Raw genomic sequence first — 13,798 nt, 5'->3', positions numbered from 1 at the left:
GACGTTTTAGTCATTTTATTACAAAAAGTGAAACTATAAAAATGATAATTGCATAAGAACACTTGTTTTCATCAACAGCAATTCCTAGGAGAAAAACATGAAATTATAAATACATCAATTTACATTCTCCTGGCTCATACATACACAAGGAGAAACAATAAGCTGCACTTACAAAAGGAATTCAATGAAATATAAAAACATTTTAAAAAGCATCAAATGTGTCTTCAACATATGGATGGGTTTAAAGTGTTAACAGGGTTTGTTGCTTGTTGATGGAAATGAGCGCGCTGTAGTTTTCACGTGAGAGGATCCAGCCCATCTTTAAGTGATTGTTTAATTTTCTTGGCAGGAACCTAGCAAAGACATCACAAAGATGTTTTAAGTGTAATAGACAGAAGTCATTATGTCACTTTGGTACACAAATGTGCGCTTACAGGCTCCGATGCGTTCCTCCAGAAATCCAACCTGCTCACTAAGCGAGTCGATTCGGTCGAGCTGCTGCAGTGAATGTGACAGGAAGTTGGTGTGGTCGGACAGGAAGCCATTACTGTCTCCTACACCCCCCTCACCGTTCACCGGGAAGAGAGTGGTGAACGGAGCTAAAACCATCTCCAGTTTCTACAGAGAGAAAGTTTCAGTATTTAATGTCAGGTATGTTCACCACTTGTATGTAGTATGTTTACTGTGCTCGGTCAGCTATGCAAATCCACTGTATGCAAATGTCAAATGAGGCCATAACAGAACTCCACTTCCTTAAACAAACATACATAATGAGGTCACGTGACAACAATGTAGCATTTGAAAAAGTGCTTCAAATGTTTACTGCATACTAATTTACATAATGGGGTAGTGTACAGTACATAGTATGTCCTTACGCAATAGTATTCATGCATCCATATGATTTAGAGTTTTTTGGTCACACTACACTTTGTACAGATTATATTTTATGTCCGAGTAACAGATACAACTCGGTGCCCACACGCAGTTAAATAATAAATCAGATACTATAGTCAGTATGCCATATGGTTTCAAATTGATCAAAAATAAGCCATGACACATACGTGCATGTCTACTACATTGGTGCATTGGCTTTAAATGACGTGGTAGATTTGTGTGTCTAATGTAATTCCGTCTGGGTAGAGATATGCACTGTAAGGTTTAACAGACACCTGTAGGAGTCTGTTGCTTGTTGCAGAACCTTTAATGTGTGTAACCACTGCTTTTATTGAAACCATTAATGATGCTTTGAACTCAAGTATTCCTGGTAAACAAAGTACAGTTTCCCAGCGTTTGAAGTATTTGAATGTGTGTGTGTGTGTGTGTGTGTGTGTGTGTGTGTGTGTGTGTGTAATGTGTGGCCTTGTTTTTCTGTCCCAGTCGGGACCTTAACCTGAATACACACCTATCCGAGGGGACTCGTGTCACTGCGTGTGTGTATGTGTGTATGTGTGACCGGGTGTGTGTGTGTGACCGCGTGTGTGTCCTTGTGAATGTGTGACCATGTGAGTGTGTGTGACTGCGTGTCTTAGCCCCTACCTACCTAACAGAGCTTCTATCACACTACAACCCATCATGCTCTCTAAGATCTCAAAACTCACGACTTTTGATAACACCTAGAATAACTAAATCCACCAAAGGGGGTCGAGCTTTCTCATAAGTAGCACCTAAACTCTGGAACAGCCTTCCTGATATTATTCGAGGATCAGACACACTCGCCAAATTTAAATCTAGATTAAAGACACATCTTTTCAGCCAAGCATTCACTTAATGCAAATCACCAGGAGATGCTGACATTAGATATTATTTACTAGAATAATTTGATTTATTATATAAAACACCATGTAGTGTGTTTTACCCTTTCTTGGGTTTTTCGTTTTTTTTTCCCCTGTAAAGCTGCTTTGGAACAATGCAAATTGTGAAAGGCGCTATATAAATAAAATTGAATTGAATTTAATTGAATTGACCGTGTGTGTCCTTGTGTATGGGTGTCCGTGTGTGTGACTGCGTGTTTGTCAGTGTGCATGTGTGACCGTGTGTGTGTGACCGTGTGTGTGACTGCGTGTGTGTGACCGCGTGTGTGTCTGTGACCGTGTGTGACTGTGTGTGTCCTTGTGTATGTGTGACCATGTGAGTGTGTGTGACTGCGTGTCTGTGACCGTGTGTGTGTCCGTGTTACTGTGTGTGACCGTGTGTGTCCTTGTGTATGGGTGTCCGTGTGTGTGACTGCGTGTTTGTCAGTGTGCATGTGTGACCGTGTGTGTGTGTGTGTGTGTGTGTGTGTGTGTGTGTGTGACCGTGTGTGTGTGTGTGTGTGTGTGTGTGTGTGACCGCGTGTGTGTCTGTGACCGTGTGTGACTGTGTGTGTCCTTGTGTATGTGTGACCATGTGAGTGTGTGTGACTGCGTGTCTGTGACCGTGTGTGTGTCCGTGTTACTGTGTGTGACCGTGTGTGTCCTTGTGTATGGGTGTCCGTGTGTGTGACTGCGTGTTTGTCAGTGTGCATGTGTGACCGTGTGTGTGTGTGTGTGTGTGTGTGACCGTGTGTGTGTGTGTGTGTGTGTGTGTGTGTGTGTGTGTGTGTGTGTGTGACCGCGTGTGTGTCTGTGATCTTGTGTGACTGTGTGTCCGTGTGACTGTGTGTGTCCTTGTGTATGTGTGACCGTGTGAGTGCTTGTGACTGCTTGTGACTGCTTGTGTGTGACCGTGTGCGAATCTGTGTGTGTCTGTGACCGTATGTGTGTCCTTGTGTGTGTCCTTGTGTATGTGTGACCGTGTGTGTGTCTGTGACCGTATGTGTGTCCTTGTGTGTGACTTGTGTATGTGTTACCGTGTGTGAGTCTGTGTGTGTCTGTGACCGTGTGTGTGTCCGTGTGACTGTGTGTGACCGTGTGTGTGTCCTTGTGTATGTGTTACCGTGTGTGAGTCTGTGTGTGTCTGTGACCGTGTGTGTGTCCGTGTGACTGTGTGTGACCGTGTGTGTGTCCTTGTGTATGTGTGACCGTGTTTGTGTTTGACCTGCTCTAGTAGATCCACTCTATTCTTCAGCATCTGAACCTCTTCTGTTACATTCTCCACTAATTTCAAACCTTCAAGAAAAAAAAACACAAATCAGAGACAGACCACTTGTGTTTCAGAGAAATGTACAAGCCACAGTGAATACTTACAATGCAAAAACTAAAATAATAAAATCATTTATTTTGTTGTTTCAGGTGCACTTTGTTCTTTTGTGATTCATTTTTTCCAGGTTATAAAAAGGCTTTTTCAATCTGTTCTATTTTCATACTCTTGGATACCACATGAAATCAGGTCATATTTCTCCAAAGATATTTCTTCACCCAAAACATTTAAGAATGCTGTGATTGGTTGAAACATGTAATGGAAGTGACTATAAACCAATCATATGAGAGCTTTGCTCGGTCAAACCCACCCCTTGGTCACAACCCAAATATCCCAAACTACAGCCAAGCAGTCGTATTCTATCACTGTAAGAACTAGTCAATGGGTCACACACATACAGTATTTTTCCTTCAAGTTCACTTTACTTGGCTGCTTTCACAGACACACATAGTCAATCTGTCCCAGATGTGTGGTGCTATGAAGACGTGTGTGCGTGCGCATGTGTGCAAAGAAAACAGTGACCCCCAGCAGTCTGTGTTTGATGGATCTGGAATGTAATCTGCAGCGTTGAGCCAAAACATAAAGAGAAACAACAGATACACATTCTGTCCAGCCATGACAGCAAAATCCCAAATCATCACATTCAGCCCAACATTCTCCTACCTGATCATCTCCCCACATACACGCAGAGACTCTGAGCCTCATAAACTCGACAGACCATTAAATAAAGCAAAACTATTTAATTTAAGGTGAGATACATCATTTTAGAGGTTAAACAGTCATTGTTTAACAGTTTCATGTGAAGTAAAGACAAGTAAACCATTTGTAGGTTGATTTCCCAAAGACAACATGCTGGACGCAAGAATAGATACTATTAGACATACTATAGTAAACTGTGATGGCGTCATGCCATTATATCATATTAACCTTTTTATTTAAAAGAAATGTCTAATGTTAAATGTTTCCGATACCGCTTGAAGGATTTTATTTGTAGTAGTAATAAAGGAAACAGTTTTCCATGGAAAACCTTTGTAAGTGAAATTAGCCAATGATAGTGATGACAGGTTTAAAGTGAACTGAACTTCATTCCCAGTGGACGTCCCAACAGACAGATGTTGATGTGTAAATCTGATTTAAGGGTCAGAATTAAACCTCAACACTGTGTGGGAACAGAAAAAACAGCACAAAGGTCTCTGTGAAATCTCTATAATGTAATATGATAAAACTTGATTTAATCTCGGTTTGAATAAAAAATCCTAATAATAATATAAAAATATATATTTTCCAAATTTCAGCCATACACATACACAGATATGCATAATGCATTTACTTAAAATCCCATTGCACTGGAAAAAAATCTTTATTAGGGTTTTTTGTCTTGTTTTCAAATAAAATGTTATGTCTGGCTCTTAGTGAAATCTAACAAGCTTTGTTTTTATGCATTGGGGTAAGAAAAAGAATGGGATTTAAAATGAAACAAAAAAAATTTTTTTGTACCCCATCAAGCATAAGCATCAAAATATGTTTTTGCCTCTCAAATGAACATATCTTGTTTAAAGGATGTTTAGAAAATTCTCATGGATGACTTTTTTCCCTTATAGTTCTTATGATTTATAAAAGCACCGTTCTGCTCATAGTGACTCTCTTACTGTCAGCGCTGGAATGCGTGTTTGAGGTCCAGCCAGCTCCATTAAGAATGAGTGCCGATTATTTTAGTCTGTCGCTTGGAAACGCTCAACATGACTATCTTTGGACAGAGGAGGTTCTGTCGGTTATTTTTAAAACCAAGACAGATAAGCAATAATATAGTAAGAGAAACACGATGCAACGCTGCCAACGAAGTTACAGATTGAATCTCAAGGCAGTTTTGGCATTGTAAAGTTTGGCATGCGTTCCCATGGTGAACTCGCAGGAGCATTGAAACGTCTAGAACAAAAACACAACTCCAAGAAAACAAAGCTAAAAGAAAGCAGATGTAGGACAAATGTGATATCACGCACTTTAGACAGAACAAAGATGGACGTCTTAAAGATACTGTACGTAGCAGATTCATGGTAGGATCGTGATGGATTCAGGTCCAGCTTTCTGATTGGTCCAGACGTGGTTGCCGTGGTCACCAGTCACAGTGCACTATTACTCACGGTACGAGTTGAGAGTGGCATAGCGCGTACCAAAAGTAATAATGAATCGTGATGCTGGTCAGGGTCCAATCGCCAACGTGCGCTTTCTAGTACTCTAAACAGTGTTCCCTGTTTCCAGATATTTGACTGTTGAGTGGTGAAGTATTCCATCTGGGATGTAGATGCATCATTCTTGTATCTGTTACTCACAGGTTGATTGTTATGTATGTTGGTGTGTATAATGTCTAATCTGTGTCAGTGAGTCTGGAGTGTAATGTGTAAATGTCTTACCAGCATCAGCGCTGGATGAGAGATTGTCTCCTGTGGGAGGAGTGGCGGGCGGGGGGGAGGGCGTGGGAATTCTTGAACATGTCATTCCGTCTTCATTCAGACTGAATTCCTCCTGACACACACACTGATAACCCCCCGGTGTATTCACACACTTCTGTGAGCAGCCGTGAGTTTCTTTACACTCGTCCACATCTGAGAGAACAAAAACGGATTTTTTTTAAGCATTTTATTGATTGTGTTTGATTCATCAACTCTGGCACGACTGTCTTTTGTCATTCTGCATCTATGAATAAATAAGGATGTCACGACATCCAAATCTCACTGTACCTCGGTATAAAGTCCAATACGGTGTTTATTGCAATAGGTAAAATGACAAATGATGACTTGGAAACGTGCCGTTAGCATCTTTTCTATATCCTCGAATCATAACTGTTGCTAGAATTATGAGTTATAGTATGAGATGGGTCAAATGACCTAAAAATCAATTTTATAAAATAAAATAAATGCACCAGATGGACCTTGCCAAAGTTAACATCTATCATTTCTTTTAAACATTCTCTATGTCAGGCCCGGAAGACCTATCGTTTCATACAGTCATGTGACCACGATAATATTGAACACGATATTGAAAATATGGTTATCATTCTATAAATAAAGTATTTTTAACTGGAACATAACACCATGGGGTGTTCTTTGAGTACCTGTCTGGCAGTACCGTCCCGTCCATCCTTTTGGACACACACATTGGTTAGGGCGCAAACACGATCCTCCGTTTGCACAAGACTGTTCACACACAGCTACAAAGAAAGAGAGAGAGACATAGACATAACCTAAACGTGCATTTATAATCCACTGTGTCACAGATCATGTCAGTGTTCTGTTACCTTGGTTACAGTTGTGTGAATGCATGCGTCTCCATCCCGGACAGCAGTCTGAGTTCATGTGGAAATGACCAACCGCTTTGCTCACTTGCCTATAACCCACTCTGTAGATTGTTCTGTCACAAACACACATTTCACAAACTACTAGGACGCATAAGCCACTTAAACATGTCTGCATGTGACTGCATTAGATACGATATCAATCAACTTTAGCTCAGTTGGCAAAGCATGGTGTTAGTAAAGAAGCATTCCCAGTATACCTTGAATGTTCCATAAACCAATTTGGATACAATGCATATGTAAATATAATTTCAATTAAAGGGACATTTTTAAGACAACAGCACATTTACGAACTACAAAATAAAAATACAACAAATGGCTGTGTAATGTTTCTTACTTGTAAGTGCTACACAGGCGGTGGTTTTGGCACATGGTGATATAAGGTTTGTGTACAGGTTGAAGGAACGACTCTGTGCTGTAGGGTACACGGGGACTCCGGGCATCTCCAAGACACACTCTCCTCCTGAAACATGCACATAAAGTCTCCAAATGAGATGAATCTGATAAAACTGGAATGTGGTTAAACAAATGTACAATTCTAATCTATTATAAATATGAAGCATTATATAAAATATATGAAATATATCAAATTGATGAAAGCTCAGCCTTCATAAAAACGTGCATGCATTGTGTGTGTGTGCGTGCGCGCACGCTTGTGAAAATGCTGACAGACATTTGCATTAGCAATGCATTAGTTTGTGTGTCGTATCAAAGTTTGCCATCCATCAGCCTTTACGAAATGTGATTGGCTGATGAAATTAGCTGCTATTATATCCGTTGACCCTTAACCTCATAGTGACCTTTGACCCACCATGCCTTTGTACGTGTGAACCGAGACTTCCTGCCACCATGGATCGCTCTGTGTGACTTCAGATGTGTCTAAAAGACGATGTAAGGGCATGGGGGAGTGTTATAATGGGACCATAATAGAAAAGAGAAAGGCATTACCCATGGTGACCGTGAAACTGAGGCATGCAGGTCACATGCAGCAGAAACAGAGAGGACAGCAGGACTGTTGTGTACATCTCTTGTTCTCTGTCGCAGGTGTGTCTGCTCCCTTAGACACACTCAGGTACACCTGAGCCGACGATGCCAGCTACCTGAAAGACAGAGAACATAAGAACAATAAGTCATTCCCTTCAAGTCAATTTATTCACCGTGGAACATGAAAGAAGATATTTCGAGATGTCTGAGCGGTTTTGCGTTCATATAATGGAAGTCAATGGGGTTCAATGTTGTTTGGTTATCAACGTAAAATGTCTTCTTTTGTGTTCTGCTGAAGAAAGCCGTACATGAATGACATGAGAGTGAATAAAAGATGAAAAGAAGGATCTTTAATGTAAACATTTAAGAATGATGGGTCTGACACATGAACAGCTGGGAGCCGATATAGACAGAACACAAAGAGCTAGAGAATTCCTCAGACAGACATTAGGAAGAGCACACACATTACTCGCATCACATTTAAACACACATCATTTATAATCATTTTCATTGGCTATAAATGATGAAGTGTCTTATGTTCAAACATGAGACGGATAAAGACCGACAATTTAGCTCAATTAAACCAAATGACTCTCATTTCAGAATCTGATCTGTTACGAAATACAGTTCATTAAATCCAACACGGTGCTTTAAATTGAGCATATCTGCACACTTTAAAACTGCTCAGAAAGTTGAGTTTGTGACTTATATAATACACCTAAAGTTACAACGTTGAATGTAATGAAGACATATTGCCGTGTCCATCTGAAACATAAAGACTTCTGGTTAAATAGGCCTTCAAAGTTATTCAAATGTTATTAAAAACATGGAACGGATTATTAAAACGTATAAAGCATGTACACCCAACATGCAACTATACAAGCTCTATATTAAAGCCATTTTTCTAGTTGAACAGTTCATTTATCACATGTGGATTTACAACATGAGTTTGTGTGGCTGGAAAGATTTTCAGGTGTGTGCGCACACACGTGTTTGTGTGTAAGCTGTTTTAATGAGCCGTGTTCTCATATTTTCTTGAAATTAATGAGCCATCTTAAACCTGTTCTGTGCTTAATGAATTTCTGTTTTCTGTTTGAGGTTTTTATGATGTATGTGCATGTATCCTCCTCTGTATCTGCCCTAGAAAATTCCCAAGAGAGTTACTAAAGTTAGCCACAAATACATTTCTCTACATTTTTTACGCCGGGTTCATTAAAGGGACAGTTCACCCCAAAATGAAAATTATATCATATTTTACTCACTGTTTGACCTGTATGGTCTTTATATCTTCTGTCAAACACAAACGAAGATATTTTAAACAATATTGGTAAAGAAAAAAACGCTGGTCCCCGTTCACTTCTATTGTATGGGCACAAAACCAATGCAAGTAAATGTGGAACGGTTTTTGTTTACCAATATTATTCTAAATATCTTCTCTTGTGTTCTGCAGAAGTCATACAGGTTTGAAATGACATAAGGGTGAGTAACTGATGACAGTTTTATGTCAGATGTGGGAGGATAAAGATCCTTTCCACAATTCTATACAGCAGCTGCTGAGATCTGACGTCTCACCCCAAGCATCACAGGTCGCCTTTTATCTGTAAATATAGTGTTAACTCCTCAGTTTGTGTCTCTGCGTCAGATCATGTTTTCACTCTGTGTGTGTTACGTCAAGCGGACGACTGCAGAGAGTTTTAACAAATCCATACCTGCAGACTGCATCGGTTTATAAACTCTGCATGCGCCTCTAGCAACATAGATCGCATGTAAACGCTCGCCACGTGTCATAAATGATGCACGCTGGTGCCAGATCTCCGAGTCATGCTGCAGAAATGCGTGTGTCAATAGTAAATCTTAAACTGTTCCATTTTTTATTTTGAAAGGAACATACATTTTCAAACAATTCACACTTTACCTTACATTGAGTTATTAAGCTTGTGCTTTTATTGTACAGAAAGAGCAGATTTTATTCTCTTAAAAGTGCTTCCAGATTATCCGTTCTTAAACTATAAATGATCCAGACCTAGTCAGCCTGCAGAGAAAAATAGAATTGATGCCTGTAATACAGTTAATCCCCTCAGGCCTCTCATTGAAATGTTTATATTTATGTAACAATAATAATAGTAATATGTAATATTCTGATATCAAATCTCTATATAAACGAGGCAGCACACAGCCATCATTGTTCATTCCTCATGAAGGCAAAACTCTGCACATCGGCACATTAGTTTGATACACATGACTGAATATAATCACAAATAATGACACTAATGAGAAGCGGAAGCAGTTATGACTAATGGAGGACCAGCAGTCAGCCAGACTTACAATACATCAACATCACAGCGTGTGGATGTGTCCAGAATACAATACGGAGTACTGCTCACTGCGTACTCCACACTACTGTACACTGACTACTAGAACTGCATACTAGTTTTTGTAATGTAGTGCAATATGCAACGAAACGCATTTATGTTTATCTTTAAACTTGAATATTGATCTTTAATCACACTATTTATGTCACAGAACCTCACCACATTTTGTATTAAATGGCATGAAGTTATAATCTTGGAAATAACTTGATTTGGTTGACTTGCATTTTCAATGTTGACTGACATGCTTATTTACTAAAATGCTAATTTTCCCAAATGATAACTGGAGGCAATTGCTTAAATTAAAAATGCAATGTGATGATGTCATGTGACAAGCAAAGTGACAATTGTGAATGTGTATAATGCAATTGTACTATTTTTGAGAAACTTTGTGCAGTATACACCGTGCAGTATTTAGTACTCAATAACCTGGTATTCCATTCCCAGCATAAACTTGACTTTACGTTACACAACCAGCAGGTGGCACCATTTCTCCTCGACATCAGTTAGAATCGTTCAAAGATGTCAGTGTTGGTCTAAAAGACCAAAGACACCCCTCACACTCAGCAAAAACAAGAACAGACAATAATCTTGGTGCCACACACACACAAAATCAACCATAACTAGTCAACTGTCGTAAAAGCAATACATATTCTAATGGTTTCCATTGCAAATCCCACAGCTGCTCACCATTAAAATAAACCGTTAGTTTTATTACATTGGGATTGAATGTTCTGTTTGTTCATATGCACCATGTAACGTCCCACTAATGCAACTCAACGCGTAACCCCCAGAGACCATTACAGTTTCCATTAAAACTAATATTTTAACCATTAAATCCACTAGAAGTTTTTTAAGCAGATGCGCGCATTAATGAATTAACAGACTCTATATAAAAACACATAACACACTAAAGACTTACTGTTTCAGTTCTGTTCACGAGATGTTAAACACACTGTCCCGTGCGCGGACGTGAGATGTATCCTAAAGAAAGACAGTGAATCCCACAAACGAAACTATAAGTCACGACTGGAATATTCGAACACAAACTATCCAAAAACACGCATGTTCCCAAAAACGCTCAATGGCACGACACTCCAAATTCCTTTGCGCGCGCCTCCTGTGCGCTTTTTGCATTCGCGTGGGGTCGGGAGGTTTTTTGCACGCTCAGATCTGCTCTTTCACAACTGTCAAAGCGTGCAGGGGGGTAACTGCACCACCGCCGCCCCTCCTTTACCGGGACGTCCCGGGAGAAGCGCTGACGGGGAGACACGCGTGACGTCGTTGCGCGTGAAATTTTGCGCTCGGTAAGTGTATGAAAAGGAAAGTAAGAATATGAAGAGAGGTTTTGAACTCTCATGTCATCAATGGGAAATTGACATCTGGTTAGGAAAAGTTATTTTTACTATAGTAACCATGGTTACTATAGGCCTACTTTTTACCCGGGTTAGGGCTCACACGCGTTTTTTCGGACACAGGAAACAACAACACATTTAAAAATGAATTTGCTTTGAGACATGATTGTGGCATTTCTAGAACTTTAAAATAATAATCAAGAAATCTTTAAATAAATACAAAGTTATAACAAATCATGTTTGGCATTCATAGTTCTGTCTCATATCTCTCATTTAAAAGGTTTAACATATCATCATGACACATGCGATTGATGGTGCATAACCACTGGTCTGCATTATGCTAATAACTTATTTGTTCATTATTTCAACGTTAACTCACCCTCGTATAATAAGGTCACGTGATCTCACGCCAAGCTGTTGCCATGCGATCCACCTGTCGCGCGCACTGGCGCGCATCTCCATCGCCGGCATTTCTTATAAACTCTTCTTCTGTCTGATGAAGAGCAGCTCGAGTCTCGATGCTCCCCGCGATCCGACCGGCGAGGAATGAGATGCATTTGGGCGTTTTTCTCCAGCTTTTTATTCCGCGCTTCCTGTGGAGCGCAGGAACCGACGGACAATCCCAAACCGGAAATCCTGCGAGTGTTTGGTGCTGATAAAACCTGCTGTGCAAACAGCCCCTAAAGTTCTCAATCACGCCTGTCTTTGGTGCACAAACAGGCTGTGATTTGTAGAAATGGTGAGGTTGAGAATTTGGCCCTGGGATGTGAACTTACCTTTGTTTTAGTTTGGAAAAAGTGACCCAAAGTAAAGCCACGTAGCTATTTTCGAGGACAGACAATGGTTTATGGGGCACATACTGTACAGGTAATAAAATGCAGTGAAGGAAGTATTGCATCAGTTATGAAGACGAATTATATGAGCAGAATGTGACAGTCTTTGAATGGTAGCAGATCAAATTCATTGTTATGACAGAATGCACATTTTGTTTATGTATGTGCACATTAATGTATTTTAAGGGTATAGAAAAATCAATTTCATTGATACTGTGATGTGTTGGCATGCAACTAAATGTAAATGGTTGTGTGATGGACTTTGTAAAAGTTGGCTGGACATTATATTATCTTAGCGTGTTGGGAAGGGTAAGACCCTATTTCTGAACATTTCTGTCCAAAAAAGTAGAGGAATTGGCCCTACACAGCACTTCCTGTCAAGCAGGAAGTGTATGGAGGGAAAAGATTGTGCTCTGGGTCATTGTGAACAATGAGAGTAAAAACTTAAAGGATAAAAGGTTTGCGTCAAAGTGAGAGCTGGGCGGGAAAGTGTCGGGTGGGGGAATTGGATAGAAAGCGAGCGATGGAGTGAGAAATAAAAGCGATTAAATGATCTCTTGGTACTTTTGCATGATCTTAGCTCAATTTCAACATTAAGTTCAATGTTAATATGCAGCCTTCCGGCATGCAAGCAGAAGTATTGAAACACTGCACATTTTTTGTTGATGGTTCTTTGGATGCTTAACTTCCAATGAGTGTAGAAATTCGGAAGTGGATGGTCACATACAATACACAGGGCGACAGGAAGCAGAGAGAGAGAGAAAGAGTTGGGCAGAGCAAGACATAAAGTAAATATTGTTGTTACGGTCAATCAACATCATTTCCATAATGTTGTGCATGTGTTTACTTATTTGTGTTTACTTTAACTGAGACTCAGATTGATGATGTCATTAGATTCTGTGTTTGGCAGGGATGAGGTATAGATTCACGTTTTCGGCCCCGTCTGTGACATCCAGACAAGTCTACTAATCTATTTATGTTAAATTACGTTTGATTTCAATCATTTCACTATGATTTTAATATTTCATGTGATCTTACCCAGTCAAAAATATTTTACAAGGTTATATATTAACAGAATTTTCTTTACGTTAGGAGCATTTTATGTAAATCACAAAGATGGGTTTTCACGAGCGACGGGGGCGGGGGGATATGCATTTCTTTTAAACAAAGCAACTTTATCTGAAGTGAATTGGAAGGTATATATTTTTTATCAGCAGGCGCGTTCCCTGAGGATTAAACATGTTGTGATAGTAACGCAGCATGCACCACCAGCTGAGCAACAGGAACATAGAGTTAAAACTCGAATTCTCTTCAAACCTCGCTTTCTTTAATATTTAGTTGAACAATTTCTTTAAGAACAGCTAACAATTGTGAAACAACCAACATTAGTCCTTCTGTCTAGATTAGTGTATATATCTTTATACCTTCCAACTTGCAATACAGCAGCATACACCAAAAACACACATGCACGTGTCAGCATCTCAGCATGCATGAGAATACTTTTCATTTACTATAGTAAAAGTTGAATGCGGTGACAGGTGAGAGAGCCCTTACAGAGAAAGTATGCACTAAACACTGTTTGCACACAGACTCCTAATAACACACACACACACACACACACACACACACACACAGTTGTGCGCTTGAAAATCTGGTTATGTTTGGAAAAGACATACAGTACTAGTGTACTGCACACTGGATGTTAAACAGTGAAACAGTTTACACAATGTTGTTTTACCACATTTTACGCAAGCTGTGTGTGTGTTTGTTTATAGTTTAGTGACAGTC

At 39.8% G+C, this 13,798-nt stretch overlaps 1 protein-coding gene across 2 annotated transcripts; it reads right to left on the bottom strand.

The window, feature by feature from the left end:
• egfl7 (EGF-like-domain, multiple 7) lies at positions 1-11,881 on the bottom strand. Of its 2 annotated transcripts, none has more exons than XM_079486709.1 (9): positions 11,557-11,881; positions 7,418-7,569; positions 6,807-6,932; positions 6,413-6,525; positions 6,230-6,325; positions 5,529-5,720; positions 3,016-3,086; positions 435-618; positions 1-353 (listed from the first exon to the last, which is right to left on the bottom strand). In XM_079486709.1, exons 2-9 carry the CDS (start codon positions 7,492-7,494, stop codon positions 334-336), a joined length of 879 nt encoding a protein of 292 aa, XP_079342835.1. In that variant the 5' UTR covers positions 7,495-7,569; positions 11,557-11,881; the 3' UTR covers positions 1-333. The 2 variants fall into 2 exon arrangements, with proteins under 2 accessions (XP_079342835.1, XP_079342834.1); XM_079486708.1 differs by lacking the exon at positions 11,557-11,881 and adding an exon at positions 10,745-11,014.
• Between the last annotated feature and the right edge of the window lie 1,917 nt (positions 11,882-13,798).

The sequence above is a fragment of the Barbatula barbatula genome, assembly GCF_947034865.1.
Source record: "Barbatula barbatula genome assembly, chromosome: 22".
Taxonomy (NCBI): Eukaryota; Metazoa; Chordata; class Actinopteri; order Cypriniformes; family Nemacheilidae; genus Barbatula; species Barbatula barbatula.
Note: the sequence above shows the minus strand (reverse complement) of the source record. Positions and strands in the feature narration are given on the sequence as shown.

Bases quoted from the DNA above. Each gene is read 5' to 3' on its own strand.
- egfl7 (XM_079486709.1), bottom strand. From the start codon at position 7,494: ATGTACACAACAGTCCTGCTGTCCTCTCTGTTTCTGCTGCATGTGACC. The intron at 6,326-6,412 runs GTAACAGAACAC...CTTTCTTTGTAG, and splicing joins TTCACACAACTGTAACCAAG to CTGTGTGTGAACAGTCTTGT. The intron at 3,087-5,528 runs GTAAGACATTTA...TTTTTCTTGAAG, and splicing joins CTCATCCAGCGCTGATGCTG to GTTTGAAATTAGTGGAGAAT.